Source organism: Salmo trutta, chromosome 15, assembly GCF_901001165.1.
Source record: "Salmo trutta chromosome 15, fSalTru1.1, whole genome shotgun sequence".
Taxonomy (NCBI): Eukaryota; Metazoa; Chordata; class Actinopteri; order Salmoniformes; family Salmonidae; genus Salmo; species Salmo trutta.
Window position 1 is genome coordinate 43,423,175 of NC_042971.1, and position 25,667 is coordinate 43,448,841.

A 25,667-nucleotide genomic window follows, 5' to 3' on the forward strand; every position below is an offset into this window, starting at 1 on the left:
GACAATAAACGCAGTTGACAGTGAGAGGATGTTTCTTTTTAACTTTCCAAACTTTTGTTTAATTGTTAATGATCCTACATAATATTTTCTATCAAAAATTAGCCTGTTCAATTGGAAAACAAATTGACAAAGTTAGGAAGGCCTATAGGCTAGGCTACTTTTGACATGATTACTTTTATGAAATTACAGACAACAGCCTGTATCAGTAGCCTACAGTAGGGACCTATAACCTATCAATGCTTCTACCAACATCATATTTTTTTGTTGTTGCACACAATCATTCTATGCAGGGCTCTCTAACCCTATACCTGGAGAGATAAAATAGTGTAGGTTTTCACTCCTGGTTAATTACAACTGGGTTTGGAGCAAAAACCTACATGAGGGTAGCTCTACAGGAACAGGGTTGAAGAGTCCTGTTCTATAGTACGCTAAATGCACAGGTTAGTGAACAGACTACTACCACACTGTATCCCAATCAGTCTATGATCCCTCCTATCTGTTTTTTCTGGGCTGATACTGGGTCCCTATACGTCCTCAAATCAGCCAGGAGGGGTCACTGCGAACCGGCTGACGGTAACTATTGCGTTAAAAGACTGGACTTCTCGACTGCCCTGCACAGTAAACTGGTGAAAAGCTACTGACAATCTCGCTCAACCCTTCATCGGACTGTTGACCGACTCTAAACCTGCATATCACTGAGTGGTGAGTAACCTACAAGTCCCCTGATAAAATACAAAAATAGACCCGGGTCTGTACATCTTTCCTCTCTCGATGAAACTGTTTGTCATCTGAAGCCACCGGTGTGATAATGTGGGCAAAGTAGCTTAATGTGAGCGCATTATGACCAAACTGTTACTAGCTGCGACAATAACCTATCCACAGCAGTGGATACACGAGTAGACAGCGACAATGTATCAATTCTGTTAGGGATATGTTTCAGGTGTAACCAAATTGGTTACATTGATTTACGTTAATGTTATTTCTCACAGTGGATAGTTATAGGGCAAGTGGCTCGCATACGCTATCGTATTGCAGACATTATAGGCTACTGTGATATTGCCGGTTTGTATTTAGTTTATATCCTTTAGTGTTTAGATTGTCTACTCAGTGTTTGCATGCATGTGCTTCTCAATGTGGTGCCATGCGGCACGAAACGCATGGGGAGGATCAGTAGCTTAGTTGATGTGTAACAGTGGGGCTGGAGTGAGGTGGTCAGGAAGTGAATGGCTCTTGGGAGATGATGATGTTTCATACACAGATTTATAAATTGTTTCGCTGTGATAGCCAGCACATATTTTGGCTCATCAGGACTGGGACTATACTGGTGTAAAGGGGGTCTACTTCAGAAACACAGAGAACTCCTACTGGTCTCCTTTCTTCGAGCACATTCGTTTTTAATGAAAGGTCCACAGGGACACACACTCTTTGCATTATTAAGTGCCATATCCTTCCCACCGGCAACCTGCAAATAATAGTATTTGTGTCACATCAATGAAATCTTACAAAAGACATCAGCATACCAGCTTCTTTAGGAAACCGCATAATAATCTGCTTTAGAAAAGTGTCCTCTTAAAATCACTTGTCAGTGCAGTGGTTTTGAAAAGTTTCACAGAGAGAAGAAGCGACATTGTTATTTAATGAAAGGCAGCCTCTAACACGTGTGATACCCTCACTACAACAACAGTGTCTGGTTTCTTCTACCTAGCCTTTGGTGATTTAAGTTAATTGACACATTGAAATGCATTGCTTTGTAAGGCTGACTCATACCCTTATGTTCTGGATAAACATGCATGACATAAATGGTATTTCACAGGTTTCTTGCATGTCATGAGTCTTTGTATTTAGACATGGGCATGACACATGATCTGTAATGATATCTCATTGCCATTGTATTGGATGATTGTTGGATTATTGCCTAGCCTAAGACTTACTTTTTAGTCTCCTCTCTCCTCAGGGCCCCTCTGTTGATGACATTCTGAACTATCACCCAGATGCTTCCATGACAAGGGTTGAAAGCCTGAACTGAAACTTCACTTGTGTATGGAACCCCCCTGGTTTAAACCTACACAAACCAACCTTGAGGGGGTTGCTATTTGGAGCCAAATATGTTTCATCTGATCAAGAAGGACAAGGATGAGAGGAAAAAGGACAAAAAGGACAAAAAGGAGAGGATGTCCCAGGCAGAGCTGAATAGTCTGGAGGAAATGAGCCAGAGGCGGGGATTCTTCAACCTCCACCGAGGAGGCTCTAAGCGGGACAACAAAAGCAAGCTGGAGATCTCCAGCCCCATCCCTATCAAGGTAGCCAGCAACACAGAGCTCAGCCTTACTGATCTAGATGCTGATCGCTTCAGCAACCGTGGCAGCATGGTCCTGGACTTGGGCCAGATGAGTGCCGCCAGCTCCAGTGATGACATCAAGGGAGAGTGGGGACAGGATCCCTGTCGCACCTCTGTTAAGGAGCGAGCGGCCAAGTTCGGCAGCCTGGCAAAGCAGAACTCCCAGGTGGGCCAGGTCATGAAGCGCTTTTCCTCCCAGAAAAGCAAAGAGGAGAGTGTCTCTGAGGCCTCCACACCAAGCTCAACGCAACCATCTCCCCAGATAGAGAACAAGGTGTTTGACCATCACAGACATGGCTCCCATCTGCATCTCCAGGGCCACGGCAGGGCTGGGAAGAGGGTTCATATCCCAGAGGTGGTGGAGAAGACCTTCCCGGCAGACCTGCAGCTGCCTGCCGTTTTGGCGCCGCCCATGCCTGAGCCCAGGGAACTGGAGCTGCAGCGCCGCAACACAGGAGACTTTGGCTTCTCCTTGCGACGCACAACCATGTTGGACCAGCAGCCTGATGGTGGGGTCTACCGCCGCGTGGTTCACTTCGCTGAGCCTGGAGCCGGGACCAAGGACCTGGCGCTGGGTCTGGTGCCTGGAGACAGGTTGGTGGAGATCAACGGGCACAACGTGGAGAATAAGAGCCGGGACGAGATCGTGGAGAAGATCCGTCAGTCTGGGGACTCTGTGAGGCTGAAGGTGCAGCCAATTGTGGAGCTGAGTGAGCTGAGCCGCTGCTGGCTGAGGAACAGCAGAGAGGCCTACGATGTAAGTACCTCATTTAGCATGATTTTTCAACAATATTATAGCAGTCCATTTGAAGAACCAGCCTGACTGAGCTGCTGTTTCTCTGTGAGATTCATGTTGTTGAGATATTGGCAGTAATAGATTCCACATATAAGTGGAGTCTTTGCTGATGATGATGATGATGTCATCGAGAGAATTTGTGAAGGTTCTGTTGGGAAAGGCTGGTTCCTTCTGAATGATTGTGGGTATTTAATTATCTTACAGATTGACTACTGCACATGTTATATGCTTTTATCATCTAAACACGTTATTTTGTTTGGCATTCTTTAGCAGGGATGCTTGCCTCTGTTATGTAACCACGCATCTACATGGTTCCACAGTCTTGTCACAGAGGGTGAATGCCGGGTGTGAGGACCTGCCTCCTTTGGAGAGGCTTGATGACCCTGTTCTGTGTGTACTGTACAGTGTATGTAATTCCATACCCCCCCTCCCCATTGACACCAAACAAAGGAGAGTTGGAGAGGAGTCTTGTAGGACAATGGCACAATGACTACAACAGCCACATAGCCATATGCTCTTCAAATGACAAGCGAAGGTCCAGTTTGAAGTTCTCTGTAAAATCTCATGACATTAGGTTCTTGGTTCCAAGTTGCACTGCAGTAGTTAAAAGAGAAGCATATTGTTATGGTTTTCATAATGATTTTATGGACTTTTGGTCATTACTATATGTCTGTTTTATAGTGTGTTGGTTTGGCAATTGGAAGTGTGGATACGCACTCTGTCCTGAACCTCTTCTAACTTCTAACCTTTCAACCCTACACACACTCCCATGTTCCTGTGTAGCAGATCTTTCTACTGTCATCTCTCTGGCAGGACTCGTCTGTCACTCCTGCTCACCTCCAACACTTACTTACAAGATATCAGTATTCTCTTTTCATTTCTCCTTATTAGGGCCTATTCTCAAAGATCATTCTAAAATAAAGCAGTGGCTATTGCATGCCCATTTTGTTCTGAAGAGATGTAGAGACATCACAAACTCAAGTAAGGACCTTGCAGATTCTTTGCTGCTTTGTTCCATAAACAAACACAGCGGTGGCAGGGCTTCAACAGGAGTTTGAGTAAAGGCCTGTGAAAGCTGGTCATCACTCAAGTCTCCAGACAAGATGAATAGGAGGAGGGTCTCCAAGCCTTTGCCACTCCCTAGACTGAGTATAAGTCTGTATCCTGGTTTACTGCTGCTAGGGTGATTCTGAGGTTCTACCCAGATCTCACCCCCCCTGCTGGGCCAGGTGAGTGGGTATGTCAGTTAAGAAGCTTAGTACCAACCACCCAGCATGCCCATGGCATCTAGTTACAGATGTCCCACTGACTCAGGCTCCAGATAGACACTGACTGGGGTATTGTTGGCAGGTTCAATACACCAAGCAAGTCTGGACTGGTCTTATGATTTACATCATGTGCTGTAGTTGAGCATATCCCAGTGGCATATATTCATGGATGCCAAGGGAAGCCAGGCTCCCCCCCCCCAAATTGACATTTAAAAAAAAATAAACATAGATTAAATTATTTATTCGTCTCTGTGTTTCATAATTTTCCTTCAATTTGCAAGAGACTGAATGTATCTTATAGGAGAAAGCATCTGAGTGAGTGAAACAGCGCCCCTCTGTCTTTCTATGTGTAGGCCATCTATCTGATGCTGTCTGGTCCAAACCAGTATGACATTGTTGCTGCCCGTAGCATTGAAGGCAAGGGAAGCCAGCGAGGATCTGGCCTCCCTTGACAAAAAATAGGTATAAAATTTTTTGCCAATCATCATTGAGCTAAACTGAATGGTCCTGGCGTACCAAAAAATAAACTGTCACGGGAAGCCAGTTTGGATTTGGCTTCACTCATCAAATCTCATTGAGAGCATACGTCATTGACAGAAAAACTTGCATTGTTGCATCTCATTGTGTTGTCCTCTGGTGGCTAGGTAGCTAAAATTGGACCTTTCCTAAATTAGCCATGGATGGAGATGGGGATTTAGACTTGTGGTTTTCCTAAATTCTAGGATAACAAAAAATAAGTGTGTACTGTATGACCAAGTGATAAACCGTTTCGTCAATGTGAAAGAGAGGAGGATGGCATTGGTGTTTCTCTACAAGTAGGGTGAGTCAACATGTTTTTCTACTTGTGTACACACACACACACACACACACACACACAAATCAGAACCATGGACAGCCACATCATATTTAGCTTACATTGATTGGACTAAATTGTTTTTGTTATATTTTATTTGTCAGTGTATTAGACTAAGCAGAGATGATTTGATGAAGTTGAAATGGTGCTGGAATAGTGGAGGCAGCTCCTGTTGTCTTTGTGACTCGCGGTAACTCTCTGTGGTTCTAAAACAATCGTTATTTAGTGGTCCGACAATATCGGAAACATTTAACTTGCTAATGTTACTGTACATGCAATATGCTTTGTGGTCTTCACTGGACGGAGGTTGCTATCCGGTTCTGTGATAAAACAAATGTCTGGTTGAATTTATTCTGCCACTGTCTTATTGTCCCAGCCTTTTGGCATATATATCACAGTTGCAAGGCTTATGAATTTACAGGTTTATATATATATTTTTTGGGGGGTGGGGGTGGTGGCGGTGTCTTTGCTTCCCCAGTGATTTTACCCATGCACCGTTACTGGCATATCCATTTTTTTTATTTGTATTGTGGACATTCTCCACTGTTCCTCTTCGGCCAGCTTTGGGTTTCTATTGAGTTGTCATGGGAATGTGACTTTTTACAGATGGTTAAAGCATCTGGAGGGGGAATTTAACTGTGTGTTTATCAGAGTTTAGAATGGATTGGGTAGATGGATCTCTGAGTTATAAAGAGAGGATCTTCTATCTCGTTCCTGTTTTCTAGCTGGTGATCTTCAGTCACCTGTAGCCACCAAGTTATGTGATTTTTAATTTACTTCATAATGTACAAGCCAACCAACTGAATAGTACCTATTGCAATAGATATATAATTTGAGAGTATTTATAGTATCAAAGTCCATTTCCTTATTTTTTGGCAAGGTGTGTGGAATGTTGGATTTCTGCCTGCATTGCCCAGGAATGTGGGCATTGCTCAGTACTACAGTCTACCTAAAGTCTAAATGAAAATAGAACTGCACAGAACACGGCACTATCCATTTCACATCCCAATTCCTCAAAAGTAGTCAATAAGCTATTAAAAAAATATATATCCACGGAGAAAGATTTGGTGTGGTCGATTTGTAAACTAGTGCCCTTATCTTACAAGTATGGTAATAAACATTTGAATTTATTATGGATCCCCATTACGCTTCCTGGAGTCCGGCAAAATTAAGGCAGTTATACAATTTTAAATCATTACAATACATTCACAACACATGAAGTGTGTGCCCTCAGGCCCCTACTGTACTTCACTACCATATATCTACAGCACAAAATCCGTGTGTGTGTGTGTGTGTGTGTGTGTGTGTGTGTGTGTGTGTGTATGTTATCATGTGTGTATGCGTGTGTCTGCGCCTATGTTTGTGTTGCTTCATAGTCCCTGTTGTACCATAAGGTCTACTTAAAAAAATAATGATATCTGATTCTGTTTGCATCAGTTACCTGATGTGGAATAGAGTTCCATATAATCATGGCTCTATGTAATACTGTGAGCATCCCATAGTCTGTTCTGGACTTGGGGACTGTGACTAGACCTCTGGTAGCATGCCTTGTGGGGTATGCATGGTTGTCTGAGCTGTGTGCTCGTCATTTAAACAGACAGCTCGGTGCTTTCAACATGTCAATACCTCTCACAAATACAAGTAGTGATGAAGTCAATCTCTCCTCCACTTTGAGCCAGGAGAGATTGACATGCATATTATTCATGTTTGCTCTCTGCGTACATCCAATGGCCAGCTGTGCTGCCTTGTTCTGAACCAATTGCAATTTTCTTAAGTCCCTCTTTGTGGCACCTGACCACACGACTGAACAGTAGTCCTGCGACAAAACCAGGGCCTGTAGGACCTGCCTTGTTGATAGTGTTGTTAAGAAGGCAGAGTTGCGCTTTATTATGGACAGACTTCTCCTGGATCTTAGCTACTGTTGTATCAATATGTTTTGACCATGACAGTTTACAATCCAGGGTTACTCCAAGCAGTTTAGTCACCTCAATTTCCACATGATTTATTACAATATTTAGTTTAGGTTTTAGTGAATGATGTGTCCCAATTACAATGCTTTTGGTTTTTGAAATATTTATGACTAACTTATTCCTTGTCGCCCATTCTGAACAAATTGCAGCTTTTTAAGTGTTGCAGTCATTTCAGTTGCTGTAGTAGCTGACGTGTATAGTGTTGAGTCATGCGCATACATGGACACTCTGGCTTTACTCAAAGCCAATGGCTTGTCGTTAGTAAAGATTGGAAAAATGTGTTAATATTGCCAGTGTGAGCAGGTCACCTCTAGTTAAAGCTTGAATCTGTAGTTGCAACATCTATTTTTGGACTTATAAATTAATTATATATACGCATTGATTCTTAAAGTATATAACTTATGAGATTAGTTCAACTCTCATAGCCCATCAGAACCCACAAATAAGCTTATTTACTACAATGTTTGTAAACACTGTATAGCCTCAACATGGTTAACTACACTGCTCAAAAAAATAAAGGGAACACTTAAACAACACAATGTAACTCCAAGTCAATCACACTTCTGTGAAATCAAACTGTCCATTTAGGAAGCAACACTGATTGACAATAAATTTCACATGCTGTTGTGCAAATGGGTTAGACAACGGGTGGAAATTATAGGCAATTAGCAAGACACCCCCAATAAAGGAGTGGTTCTGCAGGTGGGGACCACAGACCACTTCTCAGTTCCTATGCTTCCTGGCTGATGTTTTGGTCACTTTTGAATGCTGGTGGTGCTTTCACTCTAGTGGTAGCATGAGACGGCCTCTACAACCCACACAAGTGGCTCAGGTAGTGCAGCTCATCCAGGATGGCACATCAATGTGAGCTGTGGCTAGAAGGTTTGCTGTGTCTGTCAGCGTAGTGTCCAGAGCATGGAGGCGCTACCAGGAGACAGGCCAGTACATCAGGAGACGTGGAGGAGGCCGTAGGAGGGCAACAACCCAGCAGCAGGACCGCTACCTCCGCCTTTGTGCAAGGAGGAGCAGGAGAAGCACTGCCAGAGCCCTGCAAAATGACCTCCAGCAGGCCATAAATGTGCATGTGTCTGCTCAAACGGTCAGAAACAGACTCCATGAGGGTGGTATGAGGGCCCGACGTCCACAGGTGGGGGTTGTGCTTACAGCCCAACACCGTGCAGGACGTTTGGCATTTGCCAGAGAACACCAAGATTGGCAAATTCGCCACTGGCGCCCTGTGCTCTTCACAGATGAAAGCAGGTTCACACTGAGCACATGTGACAGACGTGACAGAGTCTGGAGATGCCGTGGAGAACGTTCTGCTGCCTGCAACATCCTCCAGCATGACCGGTTTGGCGGTGGGTCAGTCATGGTGTGGGGTGGCATTTCTTTGGGGGGCCGCACAGCCCTCCATGTGCTCGCCAGAGGTAGCCTGACTGCCATTAGGTACCGAGATGAGATCCTCAGACCCCTTGTGAGACCATATGCTGGTGCGGTTGGCCCTGGGTTCCTCCTAATGCAAGACAATGCTAGACCTCATGTGGCTGGAGTGTGTCAGCAGTTCCTGCAAGAGGAAGGCATTGATGCTATGGACTGGCCTGCCCGTTCCCCAGACCTGAATCCAATTGAGCACATCTGGGACATCATGTCTCGCTCCATCCACCAACGCCACGTTGCACCACAGACTGTCTAGGAGTTGGCGCATGCTTTAGTCCAGGTCTGGGAGGAGATCCCTCAGGAGACCATCCGCCACCTCATCAGGAGCATGCCCAGGCATTGTAGGGAGGTCATACAGGCACGTGGAGGCCACACACACTACTGAGCCTCATGTTGACTTGTTTTAAGGACATTACATCAAAGTTGGATCAGCCTGTAGTGTGGTAAAAGGTGTGCTACATTTTCGTTGCTCTCTTATCTAAGTGTGACTCCAAATCCAGACCTCCATGGGTTGATAAATTGGATTTCCATTGATTATTTTTGTGTGATTTTGTTGTCAGCACATTCAACTATGTAAAGAAAAAAGTATTTAATAAGATTATTTCTTTCATTCAGATGTAGGATGTGTTGTTTAACTGTTCCCTTTATTTTTTTTGAGCAGTATATCATTTTGATTTCATGGATGGTCAGCCCCTTGCATCCATAACTCTGTCTATGAATTTGAGTGGTTACATTTCTCCAGGGCCATCCCTCTTCTTTTTACCGCTTTGTTATTGTTTCAATGAAGGAGACTAGCTTTAAATGGATGGGGGTGGGTGGGAATGTTGTACTTTGTGACACTGGACTGCACATAAACTAGCAGTGTGAATGGTGAAGGGGTTGTGTTTCCCGTTACTCTCCCATAGCCACCATCAGTTTGTCTTGACAGGGAGGATCCACACACCTGGCAACCAGATGCTCAGAGGCTTACACATAAGGGAACTGTGAACATTACGATATACTCATCACATGTGCTGTCTCACCACAGTCTTGCTTTTTACATTTTTTTTATTACCCATTCTATTATTTTATGTAAACCAAAGAAATGATGATTTTATAAAAAATGATCTGATGTGAACGTAACTCGAGTTGTTTCATGCCAAAGCCCACACAACTACCAACGATTCATTTTCATTGTCCATTTCTCCTATGTGTTTTTCTACCCTGAGGTATCCTCTTTGATATAGTGGGACAAAATTCTGGGATTTCAATCTGCTGTTCATTCTATCCCACTCTGTTTTTCCTGTGGGGAGGAAATGTCAAGTATTTCCTGAAGTCTGGTGTGTGCGGGTGTCAAGGAGAGGTACCTTGAGTTCTCTTACTTTCTGCTATTACTCTGACTGGGTAATTTATTCTTTAATGAGCCATCCCTGACCTGCAGGGAACTTGTCAAGAAAGATACAGCCAGACTCATTTCTCCACTCAGATCTGTGAAGATATGTATATGTCTGTTTTAACCTCTGATAGTGGAGTTGTTATCTGGCTTGAATTCAGCTGGCTGCCTTTCAGGTTTCACCACTTCATTCAATTCAGAGGTGTCCTCTGGGAGGGAGAGCTCTACTTTGACTGTTTCATAAAAACATGTGTGTCTATTCTAAACATCTGTTAGCTCCTCCATAGACTTTGGTCTGAACCAACACATCCCATCAGAGCAGCTCCGTTAGGATTTGTAACTCTGCATCACATTGGCTCGCTGCAATTTCAATCTGTAGTTGATGGGGTACAAAGATGTTGAAATGCAAAAGTGTTTGACATCTGGACTGTGATTTTCCCTTTGTCACAGGAACAGGACTGTCAGAAACTATTTTTTTTGTTGTTGGATGCACCATGAAACAGGTGTCTACTTCACATGGTCCATCTTTAATGAGTGTTCAAACTGCCCATCTCACCACACACCTAAGCAACCAGAGGTCTTTAGGAGCCTATTGATGCCTAAAATTAATTGATCAATGCTGTGTCCCAGATACCACTGATCATGACCAAACAGTAAGAAATGATTGCATGAGAGTGTGACCTAGAACCAGCCAGCAGCTCTGTTAATAGGTTATAATAAGATCTAGGTCAAGTCAGTGGTGCCGTTTGTAGGACTCTATTTTGTTGATTATGGGGTGTCTATTTGTGCAAGAATGATCAGGCTTTAATTGCCCTTGAACAATAAAAATATGATCCATTGGCATGGATACCGTGTATATGATTTGATAAAGAGGAAATTAGTTGCAGTACACTAAGGCTGACCCCATTTTTAGTCTGCTGGTCGATTGTTTGGTCAATAGGCTGTTGGTCGACTGAGATTTATTTTGTCGAGTAGTAGCAAAAAAAAATATATCCTGTACAATACACCTGTCTGAGTGGACTGATCCATTGTGGAGGCCGTGGGAATGGCACAGTCTAAGACGTGCTACTGAAATTATCTATGGTTATTATGTAAGAACAATGGTTCAACAAAAAATAACAATTGCATTTCTCCCGCTTTTGATAGTGGTCGCTGTCCGCTGTCCTGAAACACATCATCACACTTTGAATTGGCGCCTTTTCCTAGACCATGTTGCTGTGTGCATAATAGCAAAGTTAACCAGCATATTGGTGTTGAGAACAATGTGGTGGTGGCAGCATCGGATTTAGGAGATGAGAAAACAGTCCTTGCCTTAATTGTCGAAGAAAAGTGAGGAGGGGGGGAAACCCAAACTTAATTAGGTCTATAATCAAAATCCTAAGTGTTAAATGTGCTTGGCTTTATAAGTCATCCTTATATATCTACGGAGATCAGACCGATCCTGGTTCTGTTGCCTGTTTTGTGTGTTTGTTTTATAGCCCTCTGATTCCGTGAGCACCTGATTCCGTGAGCACCAAGCCTCACGCAACCACATGTCTGATAAACAATTTCACAAATTCGTCTGTTTTAATCTTTGCAATGCTGTAATAAATGATTTATCCTTTTTTCCCTTTAGACCAGCCTCTGGTATTATTAATAATTTATTTAGTTTTACACTGTTTCAAATTGTCTGAGAAATTATATTTAAAATAACCCTCCTTTTTCCTTGATCTCCTTATCGTTGTTGTTATTATGATCATTATTATAATAATACGTAATGTCATTATCATTAGTAGGCTTAGTATAGCAGCCTTGTATACCGTCATTGATCTATAGGCCTAAGAGCGCATCCTGTTTAGTCTTAGTAGCTTAATTAACTTACGCCTATATTTCAATACTTATATAGGCTACTGTATCAATCATTTATTTGTTCATGTCGTCACAAAACATACGAGTCAATCATGATTTCAAATGCAATCAAGCATTTTGTTTTAAAAGAACAAAGCGACCATTGAATAATTAGCTTAAACAATAAATGGGCCTAAACCGCTCCTTTTTGGAAATTGCATTTATGAATAAATGTGACTGTTTTTATTCTTTGCTGTAATAAAGGATTAGCAAAGAAACTTTACAACAGACTTTCTGGTGCACTCATTTAGTGTTTACATTGTTCCAAACGGTCAGAAGTTATGTTGTAATCTTGTTTGGCGCACATGATATGCACGCAGCTCTTGCTCCTTACATTATTTTTCTTGATCTCCAGTATTTTCCACAACTAGTCAAATTTATTCCACATATCTGACATCCCCTTTACCTCCTGAGCAACCAGTAAACGTTCCCCTGTTTCGAGTTTATTTGTCACGTCCTCTGAACACCGTAACACATGTGACAGCAAAATGGATGCAGAGTTTGTTTATAACAAATTTATTAATGTTATTATGATATACTATAGGTCAGGCCATATTGGTCAACCAGCTACATGATGTAGTCACCTGGAATGCATTTTAATTAACAGGTGTGGCTTGTTAAAAGCTCATTTGTGGAATTTCCTTACTGTGTTTTAGCCAATCAGTTGTGTTAAGGTAGGGGTGGTATTCAGAAGATATAGGTATAGAAGGTATACAGAAGCCCTATTTGGTAAAAGGCCAAGTTCATATTATGGCAAGAACAGCTCAAATAAGCAAAGAGAAACGACAGTCCATTACTTTAAGACATGAAGGTCAGTCAATCCGGAAAATGTCAAGAACTTCGAACATTTCTTCAAGTGCAGTTGTAAAAACCATCAAGCGCTATGATCAAACTGGCTGTCATGAGGACCGCCACAGGAATGGAGGACCCAGAGTTACATTTGCTGCAGAGGCTAAGTTCATTAGTTACCAGCCTCAGAAATTGCAGCCCAAATAAATGCCTCATAGAGTTCATGAAACAGACACATCTCAACATCAGCTGTTCAGAGGAGACTGTGTGAATCAGGCCATCATGGCCAAATAATTGTTGTTAAGAAACCACTACTAAAGGACACCAATAATAAGAAGAGACTTGCTTGGGCCCAGAAACGAGCAATGCACATTAGACCAGTGGAAATCTATCCTTTTGGTCTGATGAGTAAAAATTTGAGCAATTGGGGGAGAAAGGCCTTGGTCAGGGAGGTGACCAAGAACCCAGTACTAACTCTGACAGAGCTCCAGAGTTCCTCTGTGGAGATGGTTGTCCTTCTGGAAGGTTCTTCCATCTCTACAGCACTCCACCAATCAGGACTTTATGTTAGAGTGGCCAGATGGAAGCCACTCCTCAGTAAAAGGCAGTTAACAGCCGCTTTGAGTTTGCCAAAATGCACCTGAAGACTCTCAGATCATGAGAAACCAAGATTGAACTCTTTGGCCTAAATGCCAAGTGTCACGTCTGGAGGAAACCTGGCACCATCCCTACGGTGAAGCATGGTGGAGGCAGCATCATGCTGCGGGGATGTTTTTTTTTCAGCTGCAGTGACTGGGAGACTAGTCAGGTTTGAGGCAAAGATGAACAGAGCAAAGTTCAGAGATCCTTGATGAACACCTGCTCAGGACCTCAGACTGGGGTGAAGGTTCACTTTCCAACAGGACGACCTTAATCACACAGCCAAGACAATGCAGGAGTGGCTTCGGGAGAAGTCTCTGAATGTCCTTGAGTGGCCCAGCCAGAGCCCGGACTTGAACCCGATCAAACATTTCTGGAGAGATATGAAAATAGCTGTGCAGCAATGCTCCCCATCCAACCTTATGTAGCTTGAAAGGATTAGCAGAGAAGAATGGGAGAAACTCCCCAAATACACGTGCCAAGCTTGTAGCGTCATACCCAAGAAGACTCGAGGCTGTAAAAGGTGCTTCAACAAAGTACTGAGTAAAGGGTCTGAATACTTATGTAAATGTGATATTTCAGTATCTTATTTTTAATAAATTAGCAAGAATTATGGGGTGGTGTGTGTGTGTGTGTGTGTGTGTGTGTGTGAGGGAATAAAATCATGTAATAGATTTTAGAATAAGGCTGGAACCTAACAATGTGGAAAAGTCAAGGGGTCTGAATACTTTCCGATGGCACTGTGTCTGAGCAATATGTCTGCATAATAAAGTAACAATCTGACATTTACATCACAGTAATATCGCTCATAAAGTCAGCATGCATGTTGTTGTCAGTTCTGTGCAAATGAGGGCAAGGCGTGCTGGTCGGTTTTTATCCAGTTGCAGCTTTGCTAGATCTTTCTTTGCTGCACTTAACCATATTACCAAACAGTAATCAAGATGGGACAAGATCAGAGCCTGAAAAACTAGTGCAGTTGATTTTTTTTTTTTTTGTCAAATGCTTTTAAAACAGACATACCCCTCCCCATCTTCACAACAACTTTGTCATTATAACCATGATAACTGACCATCCAATGTTACTACTAGGAGTTCAGCTCCCTCAGCTTGTTCAAAGGCCACACCCTTTATGCACATTTCCAGTTGAGGTTTAGGTCTTAGAATGTTTTGAACCAAATACAATGCTTTTGGATGTATTTAAGACCAGTTTATTATTTGTCACCCATTCTCATACTGACCAAATACAAATGGAGAGAATTGTGCTTGACCAAACACAATGCTATCAGCTTACTAAGAACAGGCAACAGACTGATTAAGTGACTGTTAGAGCCAGCAAAGGGTGCTTTACTATTTTTAGGCAGTGGAATTACTTTAGCTTCCTTCCACGCCTATTGACACACACACACACACTCCTTTTAGGCTTTGGTTAAAGATATGGCAAATAGGGGTGGCAATACATTCTGCTACCATACTCAACAGTTTCCCATCAAGATTGGCTATACCTGGTGGCTTATCATTTATTGATGGATAACAAAACCAAAATCCTTATTTCATTATTAGATCTTTTATAAAATAGATACAATGGAGTTTTTCCACTTTACTAGTGAAGTAGTAATTGAAATTATAGCCAATATCGAAAGGTTTTGTTATAAATGACCTATCAACTTTCCCATTGTGTTTTATGTAATTTCTTGCTGTGGTAATATAATGTATTCTTCTTTTTGTTAAGTTTACAGTATGTCAACCAATCAGATGAGAAGCTTGACATGTTTGCCACCTCTTTTGCATCATTTCTTAAACCAAACTATTTCAATTCATCCATCCAGGAGCCTCTAACAGTTCTCTAACAGCCATTTCCTAACAGGTGCATGCTTGTCAACAATTGGCATGAATCATTTTACAAATACTTCCAATGCTGTATCTGGAGTTCACTTCTTCATACATATCAAACCAACATTATTATTTTTTTACATGCACCGAATACAACAGGTGGACCTTACAGTGAAATGCTTACTTACAAGCCCTTAACCAACAATGCAGTTTTATAGAGTTCAGAAAATATTTACTAAATATAAATAAAGGAACACAAAATAACAAACTCTGTACAGAGGGTACCTGTACTGAGTCAATGTGTGGGGTACAGGTTAGTCGAGGTAATCTCTACATGTAGGTAGGGGTGAAGTTACTATGCATAGATAATAAACAGCAAGTAGCAGCAGTAGAAGAACATTACAAAAATTTGGCACAACAACCGTATTTTATTTATTTTTTATTTAACTATGCAAGTCAGTTAAGAAACAATTCTTATTTACAATGACGGCCTAGGAACAGTTGGTTAACTGCCTTGTTCAGGGGCAGAACAACAGATTTTTACCTTGTCAGCTCAGGGATTCAATCCAGCAACCTTTCGGTTACTGCCCAACGCTCTAACCACTAGACTACCTGCCTCTAACCACTAGACTTCCTGCCTCCCCTTATTAGGTGCAGTAAAATGTGTTGTTTTACAGGGTCAGCCATAGTAGTACGGTTCCCCTGGAGCAAATTAGGGTTAAGTGCCTTGCTCAAGGGCACATCGACACATTTACATCTTCAACCATAGAGTCCCGTGTGTGTGTGCTTCACCACCGTTGGAGTGTTTGCATATAGGTTGCATACCAAACCCTCCCTCGTAGGCTGGACGCTGTTAGCAGATGGTACACATTTTCCTCCAACACAGTTGTCACTGACAAGGCTTCACCTCTGGGGTTTAAGATATTGAGATGTTAACACCAACTAATGTTCATTGCTCACAGCCTGTTGTGTCGCATAACCAGTTTCTGAATGGACTCCTCAATGAATGTTTGGATCACATTAGATTATGTAATGGATAATCTGGGCCCGGGACCAGCTGCTGGCCTTTCTGTTCTGTTCTCCTCTCTTCCCCAGAGCTGCCAGTGTGTTTCCTGGCCTGTTTGGGAGTTGTGTCCCCAGCTGTGGCTGTTGGGACAGCGCTGCCCTCAGGTCACCACGGTTCTGACTGGGACCTGCCTGTCACACAGGGACTGAGCCAGTGTGTGTGTGTGCTGGGTGCTGTGTCCAGACGGCAGGCCCCTTTCAACATGGTGAGCAGGAAGCTACTGTAGCCCTGGTTACAGGCCTGCCATACTGCACCGTGCCCACTGGCAGTCCTCTTGTAAGCTCTGTGTGAAGACGATGGGTCAGGAGGTGCTCCCTCCATGGACTCTGGAAGCTTCTCAAATAGATAACATTGTACATTGTTCACTTGGGAACAGTTGAAGGCTGTCAGTGATTTAAATCCACTGTAGATACCAGGATTCTATGCCCTTTGTGTTGATGTAAGAGTAAAAAGCAATGTGAATTTTCTTTGTTTTTTTCTTCAGTGGCTGGATCCACTGTATCAGTTGTTTACATCACAGACTACTGTAATGCTGCTCAGACAGTCAACCCAAGCATCACATTACAGTTGAGTGCTAGCTCTTATTCTGTGCAGCCTTCTAGATTTTAAATGGAAGGAAACTGTGGTGGAAGAGCTGGAACAATGCTCTTGATCAAAGGTCTTACTCTGTGTAAGCATAAGAGCTCATGACTGTGTGAGGTGTAGAAGGATTACATAAAAAAGATGATAGATATTTGTTTCCTTATGCCAGACGGACCTAGTTTGCGTTAGACAGATTTGTGTATGTTATGGGTGTGGCTTTGCATGTGGTGTCAGGTGTACCTCCTTCAGTGTGCATCCTGCTGGTGTTCTGAAGTCACTGACTGAAACACAAAACGTTCATTGAATAGTCAAAAAGGAGCACGTAAAAGTATCATTGACTGTATGAAAAAAAAAAACTTTCATGCTAATACTGTATGGTTGCTGAAGAACAGTATATCAGTTTTTCATGTGATTGACTGGGCCAAAGTGCATTGAACTGCAAAGGCAATGGGCTTTTTGAAAATCCAGAGAATAAAGATGGATTTAGCATTTTATCTTTTGCCAGCTTGATGGTATCGAAGTGCGTGCGTGCATGCATGCACTGACATGAATGTATTGTGACTCAAATACTAAATCCCTACCTTAGCAGGTTTATGTGTGGACAAAGACAACATCCAGAATAATTTGTAGTTCCCACAAAGTGGAAAATAGCTTCTGTTTGTGATCGTCTTATTACAGGTTTGTTAGCATACCAGTAGCTTAATTTGACCATCTTGGCAGATGTTTAAATGAATGAAGGCGTAGCTATCAGTTAGTCTGACTACCTGATCCTTACTCAGTAGTTCCAGTCTGTGCTCCCTATCAGTACTCTGTATCAGTGTGTCGCCCCCTTAGTTTGTTCACTGTTGCTACACTTTCTAAACTGTTCAAAGTACAAACACAACATAAATACTGAGTTGCTGGAACAACACATAAAAATATAATGAATATGACATGAATTTTAGGAATATTGTTTTACAGGAGGATGTTTGTGTGTTATGGGATTATGAGAATGCTAAGTAATTTAGGAATGGAAGCGCCAACCATCTCTGACAAGATGAGGCCTGCCCCCTGTCTATACCACTAAGACCCACATACTTCTCAGACTGACATTCCTCTCTCACTCTGTGGCACACCAGGACACCTGGTGATAATGTGTGTGCATGTGTAAATACATTGGACTCCGGCAACTCAAATAATGTTTTTATTTTTATTTAACCAGGTAGGCCAGTTGAGAACAAGTCTCATTTACAACTGCGACCTGGCCAACATGAAGCAAAGCAGTGTGACACAAACAACAGAGTTACAGATGGAATAAACAAACGTACAGTCAATAACACAATAGAAAAGTCTATATACAGTGTGTGCAAATTAAGTAAGATTAGGGAGATGAGGCAATAAATAGGCCATAGTGGCGAAATAATGACAATTTAGCAATTAAACACTGGAGTGATAGATGTGCAGAAGATGAATGTGCAAGAAGAGATACTGGGGTGCAAAGGAGCAAAAAAACAAACAATATGGGGATGAGGTAGTTTGCAAGGCTATTTACAGATGGTCTATGTACAGGTGCAATCTGTAAGATGGTCTGACAGCCAATGCATAAGTTGAGGAAGATATGAATCTCCAGCTTCAGTGATTGTATTATCATTATTTATTTTTATGTTTTTTGCAATTCGATCCAGTCATTGGCAGCAGAGAACTGGAAGGAAAGGTGGCCAAAGCAGGAGTTGGCTTTGGGGGTGACCAGTGAAATATATCTGCTGGAGTGCGCGCTACGGGTGGGTGCTGCTATGGTGACCAGTGAGCTGAGATAAGGCAGGGCTTTACCTAGCAAAGACGTATAGATGACCTGGAGCCAGTGGGTTTGGCGACGAATATGTAGTGAGGACCAGCCAACGAGAGCATACAGGTCGCAGTGGTGGGTAGTATATGGGGCTTTGGTGACAAAACAGATGGCACTGTGATAGACTAAATCTAGTTTACTGAGTAGAGTGTTGGAGGCTATTTTGTAGATGACATCACCGAAGTCAAGGATCGGTAGGATAGTTAGTTAGTTTTATGATGGTATGTTTGGCAGCATGAGTGAAGGATGCTTTGTTGCAAAATAGGAAGCTGATTCTAGATTTAATTTTGGATTGGAGATGCTTAACCTTTCTGGTATCATTGGGACACTAGTGTCCCACCTCGACAACAGCCAGTGAAATTGCAGGGCGCCAAATTCAAACAGAAATCCCATAATTACAATTCCTCAAACATACAAGTATTATACACCATTTTAAAGATCCAATTCTTGTTAATGCAACCACAGTGTCCGATTTCAAAAAGTCTTTACGGCGAAAGCACACCATGCGATTATGTTAGGACAGCTCCTAGCCACAAGAAACCATAGACATTTTTCAGCCAAGGAGAGGACTCACAAAAGTCAGAAATGGCGATTAAATTAATCACTAACCTTTGATCATCTGGTGGCACTCCCAGGACTCCATGTTACACAAATGTTCGTTTTGTTTCGATAATGTCCCTCTTTATGTCCAAAAACCTCAGTTTTGTTGGTGCGTTTAGTTCAGTAATCCAAAGGCACAAAGCGCGCTCTCAACATCCAGACAAAGTCAAAAAAGTACAATAGAAGTTCGTAGAAACATGTCAAACGATGTTTAAAATCAATCCTCAGGTTGTTTTTGTCATAAATAATCAATAATATTTCAACCGGACAAAAGCTTCGTCAATAGAAAAGGAGAAACAAGAAAGGCGCGCTCCCGATCACGAGCTGGACTCATGTCTGGAAATTTCCACTGTCCACTCATTGAAAGTGCTGTATCTCCCTCATTTTTCAGAGTAAAAGCCTGAAACAATGCCTAAAATCTGGCCACATGTAGAAGAAGCCATAGAGATTGTGAACTGGGTCCTAAGTCTTTGTATGGTGGATAGGCTTTCAATGGAAAAACAGCCTTTCAAAATAATAGTACTTCCTGGATGGATTTTCCTCAGGTTTTCACCTGCCATATCAGTTCTGTTATACTCAGACATTATTTTAACAGTTTTTTGCAAACTTTAGTGTTTCTATCCAAATCCACCTATTTATATGCATATCCTAGCTTCTGGGTAGTAGGCAGTTTAATTTGTGCACGCTTTAAATCCAAAATTCCGAATGCTGCCCCCTACCCTAGGGAAGTTAATGTGAGTCTGGAAGGAGAGTTTGCAGTCTAACCAGACACCTAGGTATTTGTAGTTGTCCACATATTCTAAGTCAAAACCATCCAGAGTAGTGATGCTAGACGGGTGGACAGGTCCGGGTAGCGATCGGTTGAAGAGCATGCATTTAGTTTTACTTGCATTTAAAAGCAGTTGGAGGCCACGGAAGGAGAGTTGTATGGCATTGAAGCTCGTCTGGAGGTTTGTTAACAGTGTCCAAAGAAGGGCCAGATGTATACAGAATGCGTAGACATGGATCAGAGAATCACCAGCAGCTACAGCGACATCATTGATATATACAGAGAAAAGAGTCGGCCCGAGAATTGAACCCTGTGGCACCCCCATAGAGACTGCCAGAGGTCCGGACAACAGGCTCTCCGAGTTGACACACTGAACTCTGTCTGAGAAGTAGTTGGTGAACCAGCCGAGGCAGTCATTTGAGAAGCCAAGGCTATTGAGTATGCCGATAAGAATGCGGTGATTGACCAAGTCGAAAGCCTTGACCAGGTCAATGAATACGGCTGCACAGTATTGTCTTTTATCGATGGTGGTTATGATATCGTTTAGGACCTTGAGCGTGGCTGAGGTGCACCCATGACCAGCTCGGAAACCAGATTGCATAGCGGAGAAGGTATGGTGGGATTCGAAATGGTCGGTGATCTGTTTTGTTAACTTGGCTTTCGAAGACCTTAAAGGCAGTGTAGGATAGATATAGGTCTAGAGTGTCTCCCCCTTTGAAGAGGGGGATGACCGCGGCAGCTTTCCAATCTTTGGGGACCTCAGACGATACAAGAGAGGTTGAACAGGCAAGTAATAGGGGTTGCAACAATTGCGGCGGATAATTTTAGAAAGAGAGCGGCCAGATTGTCTAGCCCAGCTGATTTGTAGGAGTCCAGATTTTGCAGCTCTTTCAGAACTTCAGCTATCTGGATTTTGGTGAAGGAGAAATGGGGGAGGCTTGGGCAATTGCTGTGGGGGGTGTAGAGCTGTAAACTGGGGTAGGGGTAGCCAGGTGGAAAGCATGGCCAGCCGTAGAAAAATGCTTATTGAAATTCTTGATTGTTGTAGATTTATCGGCGGTGACAGTTTTCTCAAATCAAAGTTTATTTGTCACATGCGCCGAATACAACGTGTAGACCTTACAGTGAAATGCTTACTTACAAGCTCTAACCAAAAGTGCAAATAAGGTATTAGGTGAACAGTAGGTAAGTAAAGAAATAAAACAACCGTAAAAAGACAGGCTATAAACAGTTGGGAGGCTATAAAAGTAGTGAGGCTACATACAGACACCGGTTAGTCAGGCTGATTTGAGGTAGTATGTACATGTAGATATGGTTAAAGTGACTATGCATATATGATTTACATTTTAGTCATTTAGCAGATGCTCTTATCCAGAGCGACTTACAGTAGTGAATGCATACATTTCATTTCATGCATTGTTTTTGTACTGGCCCCCCGTGGGAATTGAACCCACAACCCTGGCGTTGCACACACCATGCTGGCGTTGCAAACACCATGCTCTACTAACTGAGCCACAGGGAAGGCAGAGAGTAGCAGTAGTGTAAAAGAGGGGTTGGCGGGTGGTGGGTGGCGGGACACAATGCAGATAGCCCAGTTAGCCAATGTGCGGGAGCACTGGTTGGTCGGCCCAATTGAGGTAGTATGTACATGAATGCATATTTTAAAGTTACTATGCATATATGATAAACAGAGTAGCAGCAGCATAAAAAGAGGGGTTGGGGGGGCACACAATGCAAATAGTCCGGGTAGCCATTTGATTACCTGTTCAGGAGTCTTATGGCTTGGGGGTAAAAACTGTTGAGAAGCCTTTTTGTCTTAGACTTGGCACTCTGGTATCGCTTGCCATGCGGTAGTAGAGTGAACAGTCTATAACTGGGGTGGCTGGGGTATTTGACAATTTTTAGGGCCTTCCTCTGACACCACCTTGTGTAGAGGTTCTGGATGGCAGGCAGATTAGCCCCAGTGATGTACTGGGCTGTACACACTACCCTCTGTATTGCCTTGCGGTCAGAGGCTGAGCAATTGCCGTGTGAGGCAGTGATGCAACCAGTCAGGATGCTCTCGATGTTGCAGCTGTCGAACCTTTTGAGGATCTCAGGACCCATGCCAAATCTTTTTAGTTTCCTAAGGAGGAATAGGCTTTGTTGTGCCCTCTTCACGACTGTCTTGGTGTGTTTGGACCATTCTAGTTTGTTGTTGATGTGGACACCAAGGAACTTGAAGCTCTCAACCTGCTCCACTACAGCCCCGTTGACGAGAATGGGGGCGTGCTCGGTCCTCCTTTTCCTGTAGTCCACAATCATCTCCTAGCCTCAGTGCAGTGGGCAGCTGGGAGGAGGTGCTCTTATTCTCCATGGACTTTATTCTCCAGTGCCCTAGAACTTTTTGGAGTTTGCTACAGGATGCAAATTTCTATTTAAAAAAAGCTAGCCTTTGCTTTCCTAACTGCCTGTGTATATTGGTTCCTAACTTCCCTGAAAAGTTGCATATCACGGGGGCTATTCGATGTTTTTGTGCTGGTCAAGGGCAGTCATGTCTGGAGTGAACCAAGGGCTATATCTGTTCTTAGTTAAAAAAATAAAATAATGGGGCATGCTTATTTAAAATGGTGAGGAAAGCACTTTTTTAAAGCATAACCAGGCATCCACTACTGATAGAATGAGGTCAGTATCCTTCCAGGATACCCGGGCCAGGTCGTTTTAGAAACGCCTGCTCGCTGAAGTGTTTTAGGGAGCGTTTGACAGTGATGAGGGGTGGTCGTTTGACCACTGACCCATTAAGGACGCAGGCAGTGATCGCTGAGATCCTGGTTGAAGACAGCAGAGGTGTATTTAGAGGGCAAGTTGGTCAGGATGATCTCTATGAGGGTGCCCGTGTTTACGGATTTAGGGTTGTACCTGGTAGGTTCCATGATAATTTGTGTGAGATTGAGGGCATCTAGCTTAGATTGTAGGACGGCCGGGGTGTTAAGCATATCCCAGTTTAGGTCGTCTAACAGTACAAACTCTAAAGATAGGTGGGGGGGCGATTCATTCACATATGGTGTCCAGGGCATAGTGGGGGCTGAGGGGGGTCTATAACAAGCGGCAACAGTGAGAGATTGATTTTGTTTAAAGGTGGATTTTTAAAAGTAGAAGCTCGAACTGTTTGGGCACAGACCTGGATAACATGACATAACTCTGCAGGCTGTCTCTGCAGTAGATTGCAACTCCACCCACTTTGGCAGTTCTATCTTGGTGGAAAGTGTTGTACTTGGATGGAAATTTCAGAATTTTTGGTGGCCTTCCTAAGCCAGGATTCAGACACGGCTAGGACATCAGGGTTAGCGGAGTGTACCAAAGCAGTGAAAAAAACAAACTTAGGGAATAGGCTTCTGATGTTAACATGCATGAAACCAAGGCTTTTATGGTTACAGAAGTCAACAAATGATAGCGCCTGGGGAATAGGAGTGGAACTGGGGGCTACAGGGCTTGGGTTAACCTCTACATCACCAGAGGAGTGGGATAAGGGTACGGCTAAAGGCTATAAGAACTGGTCGTCTAGTGCGTTGGGGACAGAGAATAAAAGGAGCATATTTCTGGGCGTGGTAGAATGGATTCAAGGCATAATGTACAGACGGGTATGGTAGAATGTGAGTACAGTGGAGGTAAACCTATGCGTTGGGTGACGACGAGAGGTTTCGTCTCTGGAGGCATCAGAGACCTGTTAGTGAGCATTTCTCCATTGCCAAGATATGCCACACCTGTCAGGTGGATGGATTATCACAAAGCTGATTAAACCGCATGCTCATTACACAGGTGCACCTTGTGCAGTTTTGTCACCAACACAATGCCACAGATGTCTCAAATTTTGAGGGAGCATACAATTGACGTGCTGACTGGAGGAATGTCTACCAGAGCTGTTGTCAGAGAATTGATTGTTAATTTCTCAACCATAAGCCGGCTCCAACTTAGTTTTAGAGAATTTCTCAGTACATCCAACCGGCCTCCCAACCGCAGACCATGTGTATGGCGTTGTGTAGTAGAGTGGTTTGCTGTTGTGAACAGAGTGGTGAGGTTATGGTATGGACAGTCATAAGTTATGGACAACAAACACAATTTGGAGTTTATCAATGTCAATTTGAATGCACAGGGATATGGTGACGAGTTCCTGAGGCCCATCATCCTTGACCGCTGGCTACGTCCCTTCTGTCTTCAAGAGAGCGAGAGTTGCACCCCTTCTAAAAAACCTACACTCGATCCCTCCGATGTCAACAACTACAGACCAGTATCCCTTCGTTCTTTTCTCTCAAACTCTTGAGCGTGCCATCCTTGGCCAGCTCTCTTGCTATCTTTCTCAGAATGACCTTCTTAATCCAAATCAGTCAGGTTTCAAGACTGGTCATTCAACTGAGACTGCTCTTCTCTGTGTCACAGAGGCTCTCCGCACTGCTAAAGCTAACTCTCTCTCCTCTGCTCTCATCCTTCTAGACCTATCTGCTGCCTTTGATACTGTGAACCATCAGATCCTCCTCTCCGAGTTGGGCATCTCCGGCGCGGCTCACTCTCTCCGTCTCCGCACCACGTGCTCTCACCACTGGTGTCCCCCAGGGCTCAGTTCTAGGCCCTCCCCTATTCTCGCTATACACCAAGTCACTTGGCTCTGTCATATCCTCACATGGGCTCTCCTATCATTGCTACGCAGACGACACACAATTAATCTTCTCCTTTCCCCCTTCTGATAACCAGGTGGCGAATCGCATCTCTGCATGTCTGGCAGACATATCAGTGTGGATGACGGATCACCACCTCAAGCTGAACCTCGGCAAGACGGAGCTGCTCTTCCTCCCGGGGAAGGACTGTCCGTTCCATGATCTCGCCATCACGGTTGACAACTCCATTGTGTCCTCCTCCCAGAGTGCTAAGAGCCTTGGCGTGACCCTGGACAACACCCTGTCGTTCTCCGCAAACATCAAGGCGGTGACCCGATCCTGTAGGTTCATGCTCTACAACATTCGCAGAGTACGACCCTGCCTTACACTGGAAGCGGCGCAGGTCCTAATCCAGGCACTTGTCATCTCCCGTCTGGATTACTGCAACTCGCTGTTGGCGGGGCTCCCTGCCTGTGCCATTAAACCCCTACAACTCATCCAGAACGCCGCAGCCCGTCTGGTGTTCAACCTTCCCAAGTTCTCTCACGTCACCCCACTCCTCCGCACACTCCACTGGCTTCCAGTTGAAGCTCGCATCTGCTACAAGACCATGGTGCTTGCCTACGGAGCTGTGAGGGGAACGGCACCTCCGTACCTTCAGGCTCTGATCAGTCCCTACACCCAAACAAGGGCACTGCGTTCATCCACCTCTGGCCTGCTCGCCTCCTTACCTCTGCGGAAGCACAGTTCCCGCTCAGCCCAGTCAAAACTGTTCGCTGCTCTGGCACCCCTATGGTGGAACAAGCTCCCTCACGACGCCAGGAGAGCGGAGTCAATCACCACCTTCCGTAGACACCTGAAACCTCACCTCTTTAAGGAATACCTGGGTTAGGATAAAGTAATCCTTCTAACCCCCCCCCCCCCCCCAAAAAAAAATATATATAGATGTACTATTGTAAAGTGGTTGTTCCACTGGATATCATAATGTGAATGCACCAATTTGTAAGTCGCTCTGG

The 25,667-nt window shown here is 43.6% G+C and overlaps 1 protein-coding gene across 1 annotated transcript in view; it reads left to right on the forward strand.

Moving 5' to 3' along the window:
• The first annotated feature begins 588 nt into the window (after positions 1 to 588).
• Positions 589 to 25,667, forward strand: part of LOC115149123 (unconventional myosin-XVIIIa-like) — a 105,605-nt gene continuing 80,526 nt past the window's right edge. The window contains exons 1-2 of the mRNA XM_029691660.1: positions 589 to 702; positions 1,955 to 3,095. Of these exons, the coding sequence (XP_029547520.1) occupies positions 2,106 to 3,095 (990 nt within the window). The 5' untranslated portion in view covers positions 589 to 702; positions 1,955 to 2,105. The remainder of the gene's footprint in view (positions 703 to 1,954; positions 3,096 to 25,667) is intronic.